Genomic DNA, 20,468 nt, shown 5'->3' with positions numbered 1-20,468 from the left:
AATGGCTATAGTTTTGCAATATTTAAACAAGAATGGAGATGTAATATCGAACGATTTGTTAGTGTTGAACATGTTGCGAGTACCACTGCTCTCTCGTTAAAGGCAGCGATTGATAAATTGTTCTCTAAATATGGTTTGAGTATGTCAAATTGCGTGGGCAAGGATATGACGGGGCTAGCAATATGCAAGGTGAATTCAATGGCCTAAAAGCACTAATCTTGAAGCAAAATCCATCCGCTTTTATATTCATTGCTTTGCTCATCAACTTCAGTTAGCTCTTGTCGGCGTGGCAAAGAAACAAATACATATAGCATCATTCTTTGGTATAATTTCTATTTTACTGAACGTCGTCGGATCTTCCTCAAAGCGTTGTGACATGCTTCATGAAAAACAAGTTGTGGTGAACGATGAGGCATTAAAGAGTGGTGATATGCTAAGTGAAAAAGGCTTAAATCAATCTACCACTCTTAAAAGGCCCGGTGAGACGCGTTGGAGTTCACATTATGACACTTTGATAAGTGTGATTCACATGTTTCCCTCTATCATTGATGTTCTTGAAAAGATTGTAGATGACAAATTAAGCATGGAACAAAGATGTGAAGCAAATAGCCTCTTGGATATGATCCAATCATTTGAGTTTGTTTTTAGTTTGCATTTGATGAGAAAGATGTTGGGGAGTACGAACGAGTTGTCGAAGGCATTACAACGAAAAGATCAAGATATTGTAAATGCGATGAATCTTGTGAAGATAGCCAAGACACAACTTCAAAAGATGAGAAATGAAGAATGGGAGTCGTTACTTGATAATATCTATTATTTTTTGCAAAAAGTACAATATAGATATACCGAGGATGAATGATAGATTTGTTATGCGACGTTGATCGCGGCGCAACGTGGAAGAGGTTACAAACTTGCATAACTTCAAAGTTGATATATTTTATGCCGTCATCGATATGCAACTTCGAGAGCTAAATGACCGTTTTACCGAGGTGAACACGGAATTGCTTCTTTGTATAGCTTGTTTATGCCCTCGTGATTTATTCTCTTCTTTTGATAAAGGAAGATTAATATGTCTTGCTAAGCACTATCCGGAAGACTTTTCTCCAATCGACCTTTTGAAACTTGACGATCAACATGAAAATTATATTTGTGATGTTCGTTCTAGCATGGATTTTTCACAGCTATGAGGTATTGGTGATCTCGCTAAAAATATGGTGAAGACAAAAAGAAATCAAGTGTACCCTTTGGTCTATAAGCTCTTGAAGTTAGCTCTTATTCTTCCCGTTGCTACCGCTACAGTTGAGAGAGCATTTTCTGCTATGGCTATTGTGAAGAGTCAATTACGCAATCGGATGAATGATACGTGGATGAATGAGAGTTTGATCGTATACATAGAGAAAGATATTTTTGATAAAGTTGAAAATGAAAGTATTATGCAATATTTTCAATGTATGGGTAACCGTAGATGACAATTGTAATGAATTAAATTATGATTTTTGTTGTTAGTTTCTTTGTGCCCCTTCTCAAGTGAATTTCTAGCTCCGCCACTGTGTACTAGATCCTGTACACACGGTTTGAAATTTTGGTGGTTCATTTAAAAAAAAATGTTATCCTTATTGTTTGTATATATGTACAAGACATGCTTGTTTTATTTCGAGTGGCTATCTTCTTTGATCTAATTTGTTATGATGAAAGAATCATTAACCACTTTTTATATTAACATTCTTTGGACGAGGTACAAGCTCTCAAACATTGTTTCCCTCAAACTAAACCAATTAACCCTGAATTCACCGAACAAAACCTCTATCACATTATATGGCTCAATTATTTTATAACTGAAATAGACATTACCAATAATTTAATGGTAATTAACATGATTGTTCTTAATTACCAGTAGTAATACCTTGATCAAGATACAAGATTACCGAATGAAATTACTAAACATATAATGATATTATTATTATTCAATTAATGGCTAGAACAACTAGCTAACCAATTAATTAGTTATGCAAGACAAACAACACTACAAGAAAAACCGGAAACAACCGTTATAAAAGTCGTGGTTGTAGCTATAAAAGTCGTGGCTGTTTCCCAATCAATCATGACTTTAGCTGCGACAAATGTCGTGCATGTTGCTGTTAGCAACAGTCACGACTTGTCGCTGCCGTTGTTGATTTTTAATTAAAAAAAATTATTTGGTGGGAGACTCCCGCCTTGTGGCTAGAATATTCTTTTCTTACCGTAGCCTCCAGTGTTCTGAGCAAACTTCTTTGCCCAGTCATGAATCTGTCCATAAATCTAGCCCCAAAATTTAATTATTAGCGTATCATAATATCAAAATATGTTCACTCTTAGTACAAATACATGTTCAGTTCATTATAGAAATAAATAAATAAATTAAAGCAAACTAATTACATAAAAAAAGAACAAGCTATACACCAAGCAATTATCACCAAATAATCATAAACAAACACTCCAATACCATAAACACATATATTTGAGCTAATCAATAACAAAAAAATCAAGACTCCAGGGATCTTTATATCTCGGCTGATCTTCGGATCTTTAAGCTCTCGGACTCCTCGCGGCCCCTTGCTTCTTGGATCTTCAGATCTTCAAGCCTTCGGATTTTGGGACTCGTTTTCTCCTTGGATCTTCGGGTCTTCAAACTCGGGTCGATCTACCGTAGTCTTCCAAGATGTAATTTTCGGAAGAAAAGGGACCAACGTATGTGCCAACTCTTTTCTCACTAATTACTCTAACAAGGTGTCGGAATAATTCGTTTTTTCTTTGTGACATGGTATGAACGAATTTTCCAAATCCGGGAGAGAGAAAAAAACGTCCAAGACAAAGGGGAGGGCTGGCAAAAATTCCAAGGTGGAATTGTGATGTGTTGGCCATTTTTGCCTTAGACTAATCCCTCTATTTATAGCATTCTAGCTTATCCATAATAGAATATGCACTTATTTGATTTCCTTTGATCTTATTCTAATTAATGTAAGATATTTATTCTATGAATAGAACGAATCAAATATATTCAAAATACTTTAATAAATAAAATATCTTATTCATATATGATATTTATTTACTTATCACTTTAGGATATATTAATCAGGTAACTTATTAATATGGAATATCTCCATGATATTATCAATAAATAACATCATTAGTATATTATTTATTTCTCATAATAGGATATATTATTTCATAAAAGGAAAAGCATAGAATATCTCAATGTTACTCTTATAAATAATTACTACATTAAATACTCACCAAATCGGATCATATTTAATATATAATATTTATTTCCTATTTGAGAAAAACCTCATTCCTATTGGGCTTTGATCAAACAAATCCAAGGCCAATGTACCTCTATGTACACGCCTACCACAAACCCTATTGGGCCTTGTGGGCTGATTTAACTTGCTCGTTTACAAGCCAAATCTAAGTGATATTCCAAAGTTACTTAAACAATTAATAACTTATTCGTAAAATACTTTATTACGAATGCGAAAGAAATTGCAACTAAGTTGCAGTAGCGAGAGTGTAATCAATTATCTAATTATTACAAGCATCTCTATCCATTTTATCAGAGCCACCTCGGGGACTATGGACCTAGTAACTGAAGCTCCTATGAATCCAAACAAGAAAGACAAAATCTTTGTTTTCTCTTATTAATTTGATTCGTCAATCTCGGTGTCACCCCACAAGATGAGCCAAGACTGCACTCTTCGAGGTTCAACTCGTATCGAGAAAGGTCAATTACTCTATGTTATACCTTTTTTGATACATATGAGCCCTAAGCATCGTTGATTCCCCAGCGAAAGATTATTTCGCACGTACTTACTACGAAAGTATGCGAAATCAATCAGTTTTGTAATCAACCCTTAGGTGAGTGAACATTAACATTCTTTTAGGAAGGCTGAATTTCGCATCTGTGAATCACTTTTCGCTCAGATCATATCATGAATTCCCAAGACATAAGTACTTAGGCATCTATATGTAGCCATTAACGAATGAGTCAAAGAACCCGGTAATACGACCTAGAAGTCTCTGACGACTCAGGATTTAGATTAAGTCTCACTGTGACCAACATAGCAACCTCGGTTAGTGTGTCGTAACGGTATTAAAACGACGTATCAACAATCAAAGTCTGTCCGAGTAGTACACTTACCAAGTGTGCAGAATGTTGCCCCCAAGTGATCAACGTTTCACTTGTGTTCCACATATGTGATTTTGGATCTAGCTATCCAGGCATGGATCAATCACCGATCATATTTTAGCTCACCGTCCGAACTTAGATGCTCAACATGTAATTCAGCTTAATACGTATGCTATTGATGATAGTTGTTATTAGTTCTAACTAGAAAAGACCAACTAATCAATAATTCTAATAAAGTAAACTTTCTATATATTCATTAATCATTCGTGTTTATTTTATTATCTTAAGTGGTCAATATCCTAACACTCAAATCCCTCCCTCTTTTGCACCAAAATTATATTATATATATATATATATATATATATATATATATATATATATATATAACTTTGAAACTGCGGAAGATAGCAAAAGAGCTCTTTATGAACTTCGAATTTATGAGACTCACCTACCATGGCTCAACGATGCACACACGGACACAGTCATGGACAATGACTTGAAATTAAAAACACGCACACAGACATACACATAAAACACAAACACAACACAACACAACACACGAACAAACTCACACCACACCACACATATAGACTCACCGGAGATTTAGGAGAGCATGTGACTGATAGGAAGGAGGGAGAGAGAAAGTGCGTGAACCTGAATGGGTGGTGGTGGTGGTCTGAGCGGCGACGGTGGTCGGAGTTCTTCGATTTAGGTTGGTCAAATATCTAGGGCTTTCTAAAATTTGGGGATTTTGACAGTTGTGGTGTGTTTAGTGGTGGTCGGACTTATTTGGGTGGTTTTCGCGTCGGTAGTGGTCTGGTGGTTTGGGTTTAGGGATGTGGTGTTAGTCGGGTGGTGGTGCAAGGTCGTGATGACGCGTGGTAGAAGTGGTGGTACGAGATCGTGGTGGTGCAAGTCACGATAGTGGTGCGTGATAGCAGTGGTGGTGCGTGTTGCGTGGTCACAGTGGTGGTGGTCGTGATTATTTAAGAGAGAGAGAGAGAGAGAGAAGGCTCGAGAATTAAGAAAGAAAGAAAGAAAGCCAGAAGAAATATGTTGAAAAGTTCCCAAATAATGAGCGCCGAGAGTTAGCTGTGTGAATGGAAAAAATGAAATTAGAATTAATCACGACATGTCGCGGCTATTCCCGAGTATAAAAGTTGTGACTGTTTCCTGCATTTGTGGTAGTGCAAGATGCAATCAAAAGTAGAAACCCATTAAATATGCACTGAGAATCAATAACCCAGTTCATAGATAATGCACCTAATATGAAAGAATTGGTATGTTTGGTGTTTGAAGTATGCATGATAAGCTCATTTGTTTGTAGAATAAGCTTGAAATATTCTCTCCTCGCTTTTAATCAAAACTAGTACCTTCATGCACGAAATGAAACAATAATATATTTAGATGCTATAAACATGAAAATAGACGAAATTCCTTGAATCCATTCGTGGTGAGTTGCACCCCATTTTGTAAATTTTGATACAGTATAGACGCGAATTGTTGCGTCTACATTCTTACAAAAAATTCAGATGCAAAAAACTGCATTAGAGCATTTTAAAATAGTCTATATGGTTCACCGTATGATAGACATGACTTATCGCATCAATGTTAAAGAAAAATATTGAACAGGGGCGCAGCTACTTGAAATAGAAATGTTAAGCAATCTCAGTGAAAAGAGACAATCAGTTGCTGATGCACAACTTTAGAATGAGCGGTGGCTTCTTGGAATGGAGATGATATGCTTTGTCTTCTCATGTTTGCAATTTTGCTAAAAGTTTTGATTTCGTTGAATTTAGGTAGATTAATAGGAACTCGAACTGAATGGCTAACGAGATGCGTCAATTGGCCTCAAATTCCCGAGTTTTGATTGAAATGGTGGAGGACTGTTTTAAATAAAAGAGTCATTTTTAAAAGTATTTCATATATAAATAAAGTACATATAATGGTTAAGTTTCAGTTTATTTTTTGTAGTACGACGAGGTTAGTCATGGTTAACCATGAAATAACTGCATAAAATTATGCAATTGGTTGATTTTTACCGAAACGAACAGTTAAAATTAACCGATCAATTGATTGCAACTAGATAGAATGTAAATTTACCGATTAATTTTACAAGTATTTGATGCAACTAGTCAAACCTCTACTTTATTTTAAGAATTTAACTCAAGTTTTATTTTATTAGAGAAATAACCCACCAGGCCGAAGTTAACTTCGGCCTAATGGGCTATTTCTCTAATAAAATAAAAATTTAGTTATTTAAAAAAACAAAAAAATTGGTTGCGTAAGCCACCCAATCCATAGCAATTTAAATTTGGACAACGTTTTGTAAATAATCTGTAAATAGTGTAGTTGCTTACGTGTCATCTCATTAATTGAAATAATTTTACACCTTTGCCCTTATTAATTATAATTTAGGCAGTTTTTTTTTTTTTTAAATTTTGAATCAAACCTATTAGGAAAGTAGTTAACCTGGTTTATTTGAATTTTTGGACGTGTAGATATGGAGAAATTTCAGCGTTGACTTAAGTAATTTGTTTCATTTAGGCAGTTTTTTTTTTATTTTTTTAATTTTGAATCAAACCAATTAGGATAGTAGTTAACTTGGGTTTTTTGAATTTTTGGACGTGTAGATTTGGAAATACGCTTTGTTTTTACACGAATATACTGTAAATATGCTTTGTATTTACAATTAATATAATGTAAATATGCTTTGTATTTACACGAATATACTGTAAATATGCTTTGTTTTTACACGGATATACTGTAAATATGCTTTGTATTTACACAAATATACACTATCCGAACAAAAACGAATCATCCTATTCTGAACAACCAAATAACCATTGAAACTCATCTTCCTCGTGTAACCAATCACCTACCCATCTTCCTTGGGCGTCGGAGCCTTCTCGCAGGCCTTTTGCAATCCCGGTCATGTAACAACCTCTAATCATGGTGTTCCACTTGTAAGTAGGCTTTGCCGGAGTTCATGCCGATCTTGAAAACCATCACCGGGGAGGAATCAGCGGCTGTGACCTTGAGCGCCATCGCCGGGGAGGAATCCACTAGTACAAAAAACATCATTGGGTGCGACTTTTTTCGCACCTAAAATTCAAAAGTCGCACCCAATGATACATTTAGGTGCGATTTTTTCGCACCCGAAAGTTCGCACCTAAACGTTATGGGTGCGAAAAATCGCACCCGATGGTCATGACTTTTAGGTGCGGTTTTCCGCACCCAAATTCGCACCCATAAGTCAGAAAAGATATGCGAAAAAGTCCGCGGGAAGGCCATTGGGTGCGACTTTTCGCACCCAAAGGCTAACCCACCAAACCTTTGGGTCCGACTAGTCGCACCCACTGGCCTACCCGCCAAATTTTTGGGTGCGACAAGTCGCACCCAATGGCCTTCCCGCCATAATGTGGCGGGGAATGTTGACCTTTTGGGTGCGACTATTCGCACCCAAAGGTGTACCCGCTCAATTTTCGGGTGCGGATAGTCGCACCCGATAGTTTTTTTATTTTTTATTTTTTTGGTTTATTATGCTTATAAATTCTATGATTGTAATAAAATGATATGTACTAAATAGTTTATTAATTAGAAAATTCATTAATTAATATTCATAATAATAATAAAAACTAAACATTTGTTGTTCGATTACAATAATTATTATAATGTACGACAAATAATTAAAAAAAATGTTCATTCTTTTCCTTTTCCTTTTGCTCGGTTTGTAAGCCACTACTTGAATGTTTTACTCCCTCTTTCCTCAAATCTTCCTCCGGAACTGCTGCTACCTCCTCGTGCACTACCGCTCGTACGCTCTCGCTGGAATTTTGCTGAAGCTGGCGGCGTCGTCTGAGCATCTGCCATTGAAACTGATGGCGGCGTTGTCTGATGCATAGGGTGCATCTGAGGCAATGAGTGCATTTGAGGCGACGGCGTCTTCTGAGGCATCCGTGGCAACATGCCGGGCGACATCTGAGGCGACGGCGTCTTCAAATTAAGTATTTCAAAATTAGAATAACTTAAGTTCAAATGAAGATGAGCCAAGAAAGAAAGAGATCCTTGAGTCGACCTCGTCTTCTTCTTCTTCGAATTCTCCTTGTTGCGGTTAGACTTTTTCTGCAAATAATTAATTTTGTCATTATTCAATCTGATAAAGATATTGTGATTTATTACAATCATACATTACGTACCTTCCAATCGTCAGTTGCGAACTCGTCTACCACCGCCTCACAATCCTCTTTCTTATATCCCGTGATTTTTCCGCCTTAGCGTTTTCTTTGCTCCCACAAAACTCCAACCTGAACTTCTCTGATAGCTTGGACTTCTGGTTGCGTCGCCTGATCTTGGCATTCCGAATGATAGCCTGATCAATCGTATTCTGAAAGAAATCTGCAGGCAGATCCTCGCCGGTGTCAGGATCCGTGTACACAAATCTGAACTCGGAATGAAGTGCGCTCAAAATAGCAGCCAACGTCTGGGGCGTCACTTCACTCCAATCACGAGTCGTAGGCGGGATATGTGCTTTCACCAAAGCACCGAGGCGGTTGTTAAATAGTCCAACCTTTTTATTTTCTTTCCTTATCTCTTGATAGAATGTTTGGTTTATTGGGTCCCACTTGACCACCTTCGCACCAGGTACACCATGTGTTGCTCACGCCGACGTCGAGCCGGTTGTTGGTCCCCTTGATTTCTTAGGACCTTGGGAATCAGGTTCCTGTGGCGGACCTTGAGAATCCGGTCTCTGTGGCGAATCTCCACCAGAACTTGAAGCGGTCGACATCCTATAAAATGAAAACAACATTTGTAAATTGACATCGTATAAAATAAAACAACATTTGTGAACAACATACATCACAAAACAAAAGAGAACAACATCATACAAAAACGTAGGTGACACCACGAATATATTTTATTATAAAACCTCACATATGGCAGAGGAAAACCGTGGTTACATAGATAGTTCTCATTCATCGTCATCACTACCTATATCAACATCAACATCAACATCTTCTCCCTAAAAAACGATGCATTCCTCAGGATCATCATCGTCTTCCTCACCATTGTCAACGATATTTACTAGCTCAGCATCTTCGATTTCGTGTCGATGATTCAGACGATCGATGTTTGACAATTCTATTGTCAACGGAATCGAGGCTGAGGTGGTGGGGTCAACTTCAGGAACGTCCCAAATCCCTCGATGATTGCATTCCTGAACGATTTCCCAGTTACCACCTAAAACAAGATCTTTGATGTAAAAGACTTGTTTCGCCTGAATCGCGAGTATGTACGGCTCCTCTGTAAACCACTGTTACGCGGTAAAAGCACTCGTTTCTCCAGTAGTCTTATCGTTGTGAACTAGTTGCCGAGAATCGTGCTTGTCACCGTACCATATACATTTGAATAATACAACACGACAGTCGTACCTATAATTCAGCACCATGACGTCTTCCATCCGACCGTAGTAAGTGAAATCATCCACAGGCACACATACACCGCTATTTTGAGTGACTCGTTGATTATCGCGACGATGAGTAATGAACTTCACGCCGTTAACAAAGCAGCATGGATATTGATAAGCGACTTGAAGGGAACCGATAGAAAGCGAGTAGATCTCGTCAGACACGTCAGAGCCACTAGCTTTCATTTCAAAAATCTGGTTATTACGAAACAAAGTATTGGTTAGCACTTGTGTGTTTATAAAAAAACGGGTTATTGTGTTATTACCTTGTTCGCAAACCAATCTTTGAATCCCTTTCTATGCTCCACTTCAATATCGCGAACTTCAGATTCGTTCAGGAAATCCAAATGCTCGCTGTTGTTTAAAACATTGCTTAAACAAAATACAACAATGAAATAACTTAGAGAAGCAAGTGGATCGATTACTTACACCAAATACGGATCCACTTCAGGACAGCTGGTATAGATGTACCACTCCGCTTTTTCTCTTTGCTCATCGTCTAATACTATCGCGTTCATCATCCCATAAGGCACACACATCTCGGATCGAAAAACGGAGAGCTCTCGCACTTGAACTTCATTAACTACTTTCTTATCTTCAATATAGCTTGCAATGAACGTTAGAGCTTCTTCTACAACATAAGCTTCTGCAATAGAGCCTTCTGGTCTAGCTCTATTTTTGACAAAATGTTTTAACATCCCAAGGTATCTCTCAAAAGGGTACATCCACCGCATATGCACCGGGCCGTCGTGCAACGCTTCCTCTGGTAGATGCATCGCCACGTGAACCATGATCATGAAAAAAGCAGGTGGAAATATCATCTCAAGCTTACATAAGATCTCGACGATAGACTCTTGCGCTCTTTCAAGATCTTCGGCTCTTAATGTTCTCGAACTTATCAACTTGAAAAAGTTGCAAAGCTCAGTGATCGTATCACGTATTGGTTGGGGCACAAAAGGGCGAATACCAACAGCCAACAATCTTTGCAAGATCACGTGGCAATCATGCGACTTCAAACCTGTGAGCTTCCCATCAGTTGTCACATTTTTTTTTAAATTCCCAGCGAGACCATCGGGAAATTTGATAGATTTTAAGAACTCTGTAAATCGCTGTCTCTGCTCAAGGGTCAAAACGTACGACGCTCGCGGTTTGTAATACACACCCCCATTTGGTTCCAAGTGCAAAGCGGTCTTGATGCCCAAGTCCATCAAATCAAGCCTCGCCTTCTCGGTGTCATAGTTCTTCTTTTCCAAGCTGAGCATCGTCCCGAGAAGATTCTCACACACGTTCTTTTCTACGTGCATCACGTCCATGTTGTGTTTCAACTGCGACTCAGACCAGTACGGAAACTCGTAAAAGATGCTTTTCTTGGTCCAATTCAGTTCGCACTCAGCTCGCTTTCGTTTTTTGCCTACAATGGCAGCGTGTTTGCCAGTAGTCGTGCAAGAAACACCAGCCAACTGAGCGAGTATGTCTTGCGAAGTCAACTTCTCGGGTTTATTTCGTTTCTCGTGCTTATCTTTGTAGTGATCGTTGCTTTTCCTCAATCGGTGACGCCTTTTTAAGAATCGATGATGGTCGTAGTAGACGATCATGTTTCTGACTTTTAGGGACGGCATGTCAAAGTTGCACGTAGGGCAAGCGAGATACCCCTGGCCGCTCCATCCCGATAAATACGATCTAGCCGGAAAATCGTTTATCGTCCAAAGTAACGCGGCACGCAACCGAAACACTTCATCTTTGGCTCCATCACGAAAGCAGACTCCATTCTCCCACAGTTCTTTCAGCTCTTCAACCACAGGCTGCAAAAAAACGTCCATATCTTTTCCTGGTGAATGAGGCCCCGGGATCAGAAGCGTGAGCATCAGGTACTCTTTCTTCATGCACAACCAATGCGGCAACTTGTACGCCGTAAATACTACATGCCACATGCTGTATGATAGGTTCATATCCCCAAACGGGTTGAATCCATCTGCAGCTAGCCCAAGCCGCACGTTCCGAGGCTCTGTAGCAAAACCTGGGTATCTCTCGTCCAAATTCTTCCACGCTGTACCATCCGCAGGATGTCGTAGAACGCCAGCTTCCCTGACGCGATCTCCTTCGTGCCAATGCATATGAAGCGCCGTGTGTCGAGATGCGTACAGTCGCTTCAATCGATCTTTCAAGGGAAAATATCGCAATATCTTTTGCGGTATCTTCTTACCAGTTGGCTTCCATCTACTCTCGTTACATATCGGGCACACGTCGACGTTCGCGAGATGTTTTCGGAATAGGACACAGTCATTAATGCACGCGTCGATCATCTCGTATCCCATGCCGAAACGCTTCAGCTTTGCTTTTGCCTCATAGTGCTTCTCCGGTATTCGATTACCGGCTGGATGAGACTTCCTCAAAAGCTGCAGCAGTTCTGTGAACGACTTGTTCGTCCAATGGTTCGTGACTTTAAGGTGCATCAACTGAACCAAGAATGACAACGACGAAAACTCCTTGCACCCAGGGTACAATCCCGCTTCCAACTCGGCGAACAAGTCTTCCACTTGCTCCTCCGCACGCACCTCGCTCGGAGCCGGCTCCGTAACACCATCGAAATCCTCGTGATCTCTTATATCCTCCACAGCAGCATGTATTCCTCCTACTCCTCTCTGGGCTGTTTCTCCTATGGGGACTTCTTCAAGATGACTGACGGAACGCACGACCTCGCCATGATGATACAATTCTGTGTAGCCCGGGGTAAACCCTTTATTTAGCAGATGATGCCTTACAACCCCAATGTCGTGCCATCTCACGTTGTTGCAAGGCTTGCAAGGACATCGATATTCGTAATTATCGTTCGGAAATCTTCTTGCAGCGCGGATAAATTCATTAACTCCGATTTTATACTGCAAGGACAACCGATTGTTCTCGGTGATCCAATCTCTACTTGGATTGGACATTGATTTCGCTAAACGAAAAGGAAAAAGAACAATTATTAAGAGTTGTTGCTAAGTGACGAAGACGAATGAAGTCGATTACTTATTGCTACGGGACGAAGATCAATGAATGAAGACGAGATTATGAATTTTATGTTATTTGAAGTCGAATTGAAAAAATTAGGGTTTTGAGAATAATAGGCTAGAAACTCAATCTAAATTTCGGCAGAGTTTCCCCTATAATACTAACAAACCAAAAACCTGCAAACCCATTTAAAAGCATATACAAATCATCCAAAACTATCCCAATAATCGACTAAACCCTAAACAGAACTTCCGTGGCTCGTTTACAACAAAAATACAATATTCTCAACTCATTTATACAATAACTTAACTAATTTTAATTTCATGATTAACAATTTAACACATATTATTAAACTTATTACAATTTCAATTTGACAATTTCAATTAACCTAAACTAATCAAAACTAAACAACCTAAACATATTATTAAATTAATTACAATTTCAATTTGACAATTTCAATTAACCTAAACTAATCAAAACTAAACAACTTAAACATATTATTAAACTAATTACAATTTCAATTAATTAACCTAAACTAATCAAAACTAAACAACCTAAACATATTATTAAACTAATTACAATTTCAATTTGACAATTTCAATTAACCTAAACAAATTAAAACTAAACAACTTAAACATATTATTAAACTAATTACAATTTCAATTAACCTAAACTAATCAAAACTAAACAACCTAAACATGTAAGTATTAAACTAAAAAACCTAAAACTAATTAGAACAAATTTCAATTAATAAATTAATTACAAACTAATTAACTAATTCATTACAAATCAATTACAAACTAACTAACTAATTATAAACTAAACTACTAATCAAACTAAACTACTAATCAAAATACTAATCAAATTATGAAAAATGCCTAATGAAGCGGAGGGGCTGGTCGGAGGCTCGGGACAGGTCGGAGGAGCTGGTCGGAGAGGCAGCAACAGAGGGGCTGGTCGGACAGGCTGCAGCGGAGGCTCAGTGCTGGTCACGGAAGGGCTGGTCGTCGGACGGGCTGCAGCGGAGGCTCAGTGCTGGTCAAAAGCCCCAAAATTCGAATCTTCAAACCCTAGTTCATCAAATTTCGGCCAAATCACTACCAAACCAAGGAAATCCGAACTCAATCCACAATTTCAAGCTATAACCATCACTAATCGAGTTCAATGAGCAACCAAAACCAATCAATTTCACAAAAATCATCTTTGAAATCCGAAACCCCCAAATTTGAATTTCGGAGCTCAAAAATCCAAAATCAACTCGAATTCAAGAATCCTCATCTTGTTTTTGTGGAATTAGATTCTCCGGCGCTCTCTCACCCCTTCCCCGATGGTCGCTCCTGGTCCGGCGTCCTCGTGACTCACGGCGACTTTCTTTCCTCGGCTGGAGCGCGCGCGGTGGATAGGGTCACGACTGACAGCGCGCGAGGGAGAAGAAAGGAAGAAGAAGAGGATAAGAGTTATGGTGGCGACGGAGTTAAGAGTGAGAGGGATTACCTAGCCGACGAAGCTCGGAGTGGCGGCGGCGACGGAGCTCGGAGTGTGGTGGTGGTCGGAGAATTTTTAGGAGAGAAATCGGAGAGAGAGAAGCTTAAGGTTTTGGCTCGGGTAGAATGAAAACCGAGCAGCACTTTAATTTATATAACCCTTTGAATTTGGGTGCGACAAAGTCGCACCCAATGATATTTGTAAAAGAGGGGGAAAATTTGGCCGCTCAAAAATTTGGGACCTTTGGGTGCGACTTTCTCGCACCCAATGACTCTTTTGGGTGCGACTTAGTCGCACCCAATAACCCGTGTCAGTATTTTTGGGTGCGAAAATTCGCACCCAATGATATTTTTACCAAAAGCGGGGGAAGTTGGCCGCTAAAAATATTTTCAGCCTATGGGTGCGACATAGTCGCACCCAATAGTTCTGAGAGACTTTTGGGTGCGAAAAGTCGCACCCAAAGTAAAAAAAATCAGCGAAAATTTTCGGCGAGTTGTTTGAGTTATGGGTGCGACAAGTCGCACCTAAAGGCTTATTTGGTGCGACTTTTGGGTGCGAAAAGTCGCACCCGAATGTCTGCCGCACATGAAAACAGTATTTGTAGTAGTGATCACGGGCTGTTTCTCGCGGCCAAGATCTCGTTCAGAGACAACCTCTTTTTCTCCACAAGGATCGCCAATCCTTCGGCCTCGCCAATCGTGACGCGCCGCAGCCTGGAAGAGCTGTGACGGCGGTGGTGGTGGGGGAGTCGGTGTCCATGCACCGAGGGCTTCTGGCAGAGCACGTGGATTACGGCCTGGAGCGCATGAACAGAGAGGTGAGGGAAGAGTTCTAATTTATGAAGATTTGATATTTATTTACGTTGGAAAGATAATGAGAGAGGGGTTAGATATGCATTTATGGAGTTTTAAATGCTCCCTTGATTTATGCGAGGTAGTTATGGTCGAAACTTTTTTTTCCATTTAAATTATTACGCTGAAAATAATGGGCGGGAATAACAAAGGGCAATCCTGTCTACTTTTGACTGTTAATAAATCCAAATGACTATTAACCATAAATTAACAAAATGTGGGCTAAAAACAATTGCTTATTTTCGGGAGACCATTTAACTTAATTACCCTTAGAAAAAAGATAGACTATTAGACTTATGAACTAAGTGCCCCTTAATTATAACCGGTATAATATTCACCATTATAAATAGTCAAAGTAACTAAAAAATCTCAACGTTTTACTAGGGACCGTACGTTAAAAACGTTTCACCTGGTAATGTTTATGATATTATCGAAATCTGAAATGATTGTTTTAGTCAAATTATTGGAATAGAAGAACTGTGATTTATAGGTCAATTAAGGAATAAAATAAATAAATAAATAAAATAAAACAAACAAACAAACAAACGTAGTTTAGAACACTCTATCCTCCACAGTTAAGTTCCTACTATTTTTAAATTTTGAAGAACCCCATTGCAATTAGTCCCATAAAAAGTGAATAACATTATAAATCTTTTTGTTCACCATTATAAAAAGGCAAAGACTCGCAGAATAGCATGTTTAGTACTACGTGAATAATAACAGGATCATAAGCTAATTTGGAATATAATTACACTCGGAAAAGCGAAACCCGACAGTAGTAAATTTGAAAATTCAAAATAATATAATATGTTCCAGAAAGTAAAGAGCCTACTTCTTTTTCCCCTTGTTTTTCTTGTTCTTCTTTTGCTTATTATTCTTCTTGCCTTTTTCCTTCTTTCCCTTGGTTTCAATTGTTTCTGTTTTAGTAGCCAAACTAGTTTGACAAACTTCCTGTCGATCCATTTCGGAAACTTCTTCTTCTTCTTCTTCTTCTTCCAAAGCATCAGAATCTTTCCGATCACACAATTCGCCGGACTCAGCACTAACAGCCTCAGCAGTAACATGAACATCATTTTCAATAACTTGTTGACCAAGAAATTTCTTTAAAATAGGCTCCATGGTCGGTCTCCTCGATTTCAACTGCTCACAAAGTCCTTTCACCGGAGATGCCTTACCATGAAATCCAACGATGCTAACACGAACAAAAATGCCATGAACAGTTCAAAAATCTTAAATTGAATGTCCAACACATTTACCAAATTCTGTCTATTACTTACAATAACCATACTAACAGATCCATTCCACTACTAAGTTTTTGGATTGTCCTATTTCATTACTCAATGCAAGGAAAAACTGGTTAATGCCGTTTTTGTATTAAAAAAGAAATTTGAAGTGGGAGATTTGTTGTTAAAAAACTGACCTCCTATCCAAAGCGGCATGAAGCTGCTTGAGTTCATCGTCCATCTTGCGAAACTGGTTTATTTCTTCAGGAGTCGCAAAAGGGAATTTCTGGGTCTCATCAACACTCAAAAAGGCTGAACATTTCTCCAAATTCTCCTGAAAATCATGCACATGTAATTAAGAGGAGTCGGATTATTTTCTTGTTCGCTTTCAAATAACGTCAATTCCAAAGTAATGATTGAGAAATTATACCTTGACCTTTCGAGCATGAAAGTGCCCGATTTTTTGTTCATCATCCAGAGAGCACAGTTCATCAAAAACATCCCAACAAAACCCGGAGTTTGTTGGATAATCACTCCCAATTCCTTCCAAATCACCGGAATCCCGATTATCACATCCCGGTTCCGAATTCAAAGGAGGTTTCTCCGGAGATTGCGCTTCACCAGAGGCTGCATCGGTACCGGGAATTACTTCTGAAGAACTGTCATGAGCCCCTGGAAACAAGATTTTCAATATCTCGTCCTTGCAGCGGTTCACCTTCATATCGACAAACAGTGTATGAGGACATGTAACCTTAGGTAGTTGTTTCCCTCCCAAATTGACGATCACCAGAGGATCTTCGATCTTCATCAAGGCTTCAGATAGGACATCGAGAAAGCGTCGACCTTGTCCTCCAATAAGGGTTGAACGGAATTCCCAAGGTAATTGTTCGACACTGACATTCCGGTCAAGAAACATGTTGAGTAGACCCATACACTTGCCGAAATTCGCCTGGAGCAAGCATATGATAACGATCATCCTAGTCACGACCATAGAGTAGTTTTCGTTCACGTTCCCATACCCATAAGATCGTTTGTTCCACTCCTTCATGTCCTTTGTGCTCTTAAGCCAAACCTTGATCACATGGACCACAAACTCCCGGGTCCTTTCTAGAAGCATCGCCAAATCGGGATAAACGATGGAAGTTGGGTTTGGCCGAGAATGCTCTTCTCGGTACGCGAGCCATTCGATGCACGAGGACCGTGTAGTGACGATCTGACCCTGGATCGAGGCTGCCATGTTGAGGAGGCTCTCAACAAGATAAAAGAAGCAGTGTGGGGATATATAATCGGTCACGGAGTACAGATTGACGTTCAATGTGTCTTCCAGAGCTACGAGGAGTCTATACACGAGATCGGGTTCTCTTACCGAGGACCCACAAAGAAATCCGAGGAATGCCTCCCAAGGCGGGTTCCATTTCAAGCCCTTCATAAACTTCTCAAAGAGCTCACGATCGATCATCCCTGATCCCAGAATGATCATCACGGCACTTCCGATTTTCCCATAAGAAAGGTCCCGTAAGCTATCGCAGTTAGCCACGTATTGTGTAAGTAACTTCTTAGACACTTGTGTTCCTCGAAGACGAATGATGCTTGCCGTGAGTGATCTCCGCGGATCCGAAGGATACACGTAGCTGAGAATATCACCGACCGCGATCGCTACGAACCTATTAAGAGTTTTAGAATTCTGAGGGCTCTGTTTCATATATTTAAAATCCAAAAGATGGACCGCAGCCCGATAGATGAACGTCAGAATTTTACTTTTGCAAAACAGAGACATGGGTTTGTGGGTATAAATGGCTTTCAACGTCTCTAAGACCTTGATTCCGACGGTAGTAACTTCCGAGCACCAATATTCCCGAGCAGAGCAAGCAAGCTTACGGGCATCAATGGAGACAAGCTTTTCATTATTCCTAGGAGATCTTTTCTCAACGTTCCGTGCCCAATCAACCTCGGAGCCGAGCAAAAGGTAGATGGGAGTCGAGTTGTGATATTGTTTCCATACGCCAAAATAACTCAAGCAGAAGTCTCCGTGATCCTCATATTCATTAGCTTCTTGGTGCGTCTCGAGACGCTCGAGATATTCAAGCACACTAACACTTTGATCGTTCCATGTATCCCAAAAGTAAACAAGTGATTCTGCAGACACCTTATTTCTAGGCATTGCATTTTTGGAGTATCTCTCGAGATCAGAAACCAACTTCTCTTCGCAGATGAACTTTGCCGGTTTCAAAGAAAAGTGTGCCTCGAGAAATTTCCTAGCAGACAAGATTTTTCCTCTCACGCTCTTGTACTTCTGAGAATTGATCATTTGACTCATAATCACCGGCAAGGAAGAATCTTCGCTGGACATAATATCAGCCTCGATATGAACCAGATCATAAAAGTCCCCCGATTCATTCTCAGCGAAGAGCTTGGCTTTTGACAAAAGCCCATCCTTGTCTTGAAAGTTCTTCAGAGGCCAGCCTTTACCGGGCAACCAAAGCGATCTAGCGAGCACATAGAATATAATGAGGCTCGAGGCTTCGGAAAATTTCCGAGCTTTTCCAAGGAGATCAATTGAAAGCAGAATATCGCCTTTCAACTTCGCCATATCCGCAGCTTCCGCAAAATTTCCGGATTCTATTTCCAACAGCATTATTTCATCGAAGCAACCAAGACCTTTCAAGAAGTCACGAGCGGATGTCACAGAATTGAATGCTCTGACAAAGTTCATCATCGAATTCTTGTCGTTGGTGTTGTGATAATGAAGCGCACATCGCTCCAAAAACTCCTGTTCGACTTTCTCAATTTCTTCGCCTCTTGTTGAGGAACCACATTCTGTTTTTGAATTCTGTTTCCATTCCTTGATGAATTCCAAACCCAAGTCAAAATATTTTCCTCTGGCACAAACAGTCAAACACTTTGAGAAAAATCTTCCCCGTGCATATGCTTCGGCAGCGAGCTCATAGCAACCTGCAAGAGTAAAGCACTCGGCGGCTCTTGAAAGCTCAGATTCGCCAAATTTCTCCAAGTAAATTTTGCCTACACATATGATAATTCGCTTTAGAATACAAGTTGAACTGTTACTTTAGTAAAAGTAAATATCATAGAAAGAAAGTAACTGATAGTCCAGGGAAAATCCGTACCCGCTCGTTCATACTCTCCTAAGTCAACAAAGCACCTTGCAGCAGAATCTGACTTTCCTATGGATTCAAAAATTTCGGCCGCTTCTCTGAGCAAGGAATTTGCTTCTTCAGGTTTGGAGGATTGCATAGAGTCAGCCATAGCTTTGATTCCTGAAGCTTTGGACATGCGCTCCCAATATTTATCATGAGCTCTTTCGAAGCACACTGTTGCCCACTCGTAGTTTTTCTCATAGAATAACTATATATATAATAAAAAAAGACTTCCATAGGTTAATAATAATAATAATAATAATAACACTGTTCACTATGATTTTTGCATTAATGGATTAAGCTAACCTTGATGCCCCGGGATCTCCATTCCTCGGGGCTGCTCGTGACTTGCATTGCCTGAGCAAGTGAGTCGTCAAGTTGCCTTACTTGCACAATACACTTCTTTTTCCAAAGATCAAACATGGGATCTGAAAAATCAGCATTCTCGCAAATCCACAGCCTTTGCCTCGTACGCGTCACAGCGACGTACAATTGCTTGAGCTCGGAACACAAAATGTTGTGCTTGGACTCGGAGAATTTGGGAAAATTTGGGGGTGATTCGAGGTCAAACATATTCACGTTCTCCATGAATTCATATATCACCCTCCACTTGTGTTTTAGCGGAGAGGATCCGAAAAAGTTGTAAAGCAAAACATCCTACACAAACATAAAAATAAAAAACAAATAAATAAAAAATTATCACTTGGCACATCAAATATAAGATGAAAATACAAGAGATGAAAACAGAGTTTTAGTTTGGTGATACCTGAAATTCAAGGCCTTTGCACTCTAAAATGGTCAGAAGAAGAGCTTGCTTACCGACTAGTTCGGAAATTTCACGTCTCACACTATCATCTCTAACTATAATCACTTGCTCGGCTCCGAACCCAACAATGTTTCTGCTCTCTTTAGCATTATTCCCGAAAATTTTGACTATTGCATTCTCGTTATTCTGGGACTGAAGCAGAACCGGAGCTTCCCCAGATATCAAACTGGTTTCGGGTTTCAGAACATCGATGGAGTGAGGAAAAAAATGGTAAAGCAGCTCAATGATGCTATGCGACAATTTCAGAATCCCGGCATGAGTTCTAAAGTTCTGAGACAAGCTGAGAATCTCCGAGACTCTTCCTT

The 20,468-nt window shown here is 39.6% G+C and overlaps 1 protein-coding gene and 1 pseudogene across 1 annotated transcript in view; one reads left to right on the top strand and one right to left on the bottom strand.

The window, feature by feature from the left end:
- Window position 1: 1 nt before the first annotated feature.
- On the top strand, window positions 2-5,087 carry LOC149404871 (uncharacterized; annotated as a pseudogene).
- Window positions 5,088-15,577: 10,490 nt separating this feature from the next.
- LOC149404870 (uncharacterized) overlaps window positions 15,578-20,468 on the bottom strand; it is a 10,643-nt gene continuing 5,752 nt past the window's right edge. Inside the window, exons 10-15 of the mRNA XM_089606479.1 lie at window positions 20,104-20,468; window positions 19,644-19,994; window positions 19,308-19,545; window positions 16,613-19,203; window positions 16,380-16,516; window positions 15,578-16,151 (exon numbers count right to left, since the gene is read on the bottom strand). Coding sequence (XP_089462605.1) covers window positions 15,788-16,151; window positions 16,380-16,516; window positions 16,613-19,203; window positions 19,308-19,545; window positions 19,644-19,994; window positions 20,104-20,468 — 4,046 coding nt within the window. The 3' untranslated portion in view covers window positions 15,578-15,787. The remainder of the gene's footprint in view (window positions 16,152-16,379; window positions 16,517-16,612; window positions 19,204-19,307; window positions 19,546-19,643; window positions 19,995-20,103) is intronic.

The sequence above is a fragment of the Urtica dioica genome, chromosome 2 (genome assembly GCF_054948205.1).
Source record: "Urtica dioica subsp. dioica isolate 48M chromosome 2, U.dioica_male_clone48M_v1_H2, whole genome shotgun sequence".
Classification (NCBI taxonomy): Eukaryota; Viridiplantae; Streptophyta; class Magnoliopsida; order Rosales; family Urticaceae; genus Urtica; species Urtica dioica.
Note: the sequence above shows the minus strand (reverse complement) of the source record. Positions and strands in the feature narration are given on the sequence as shown.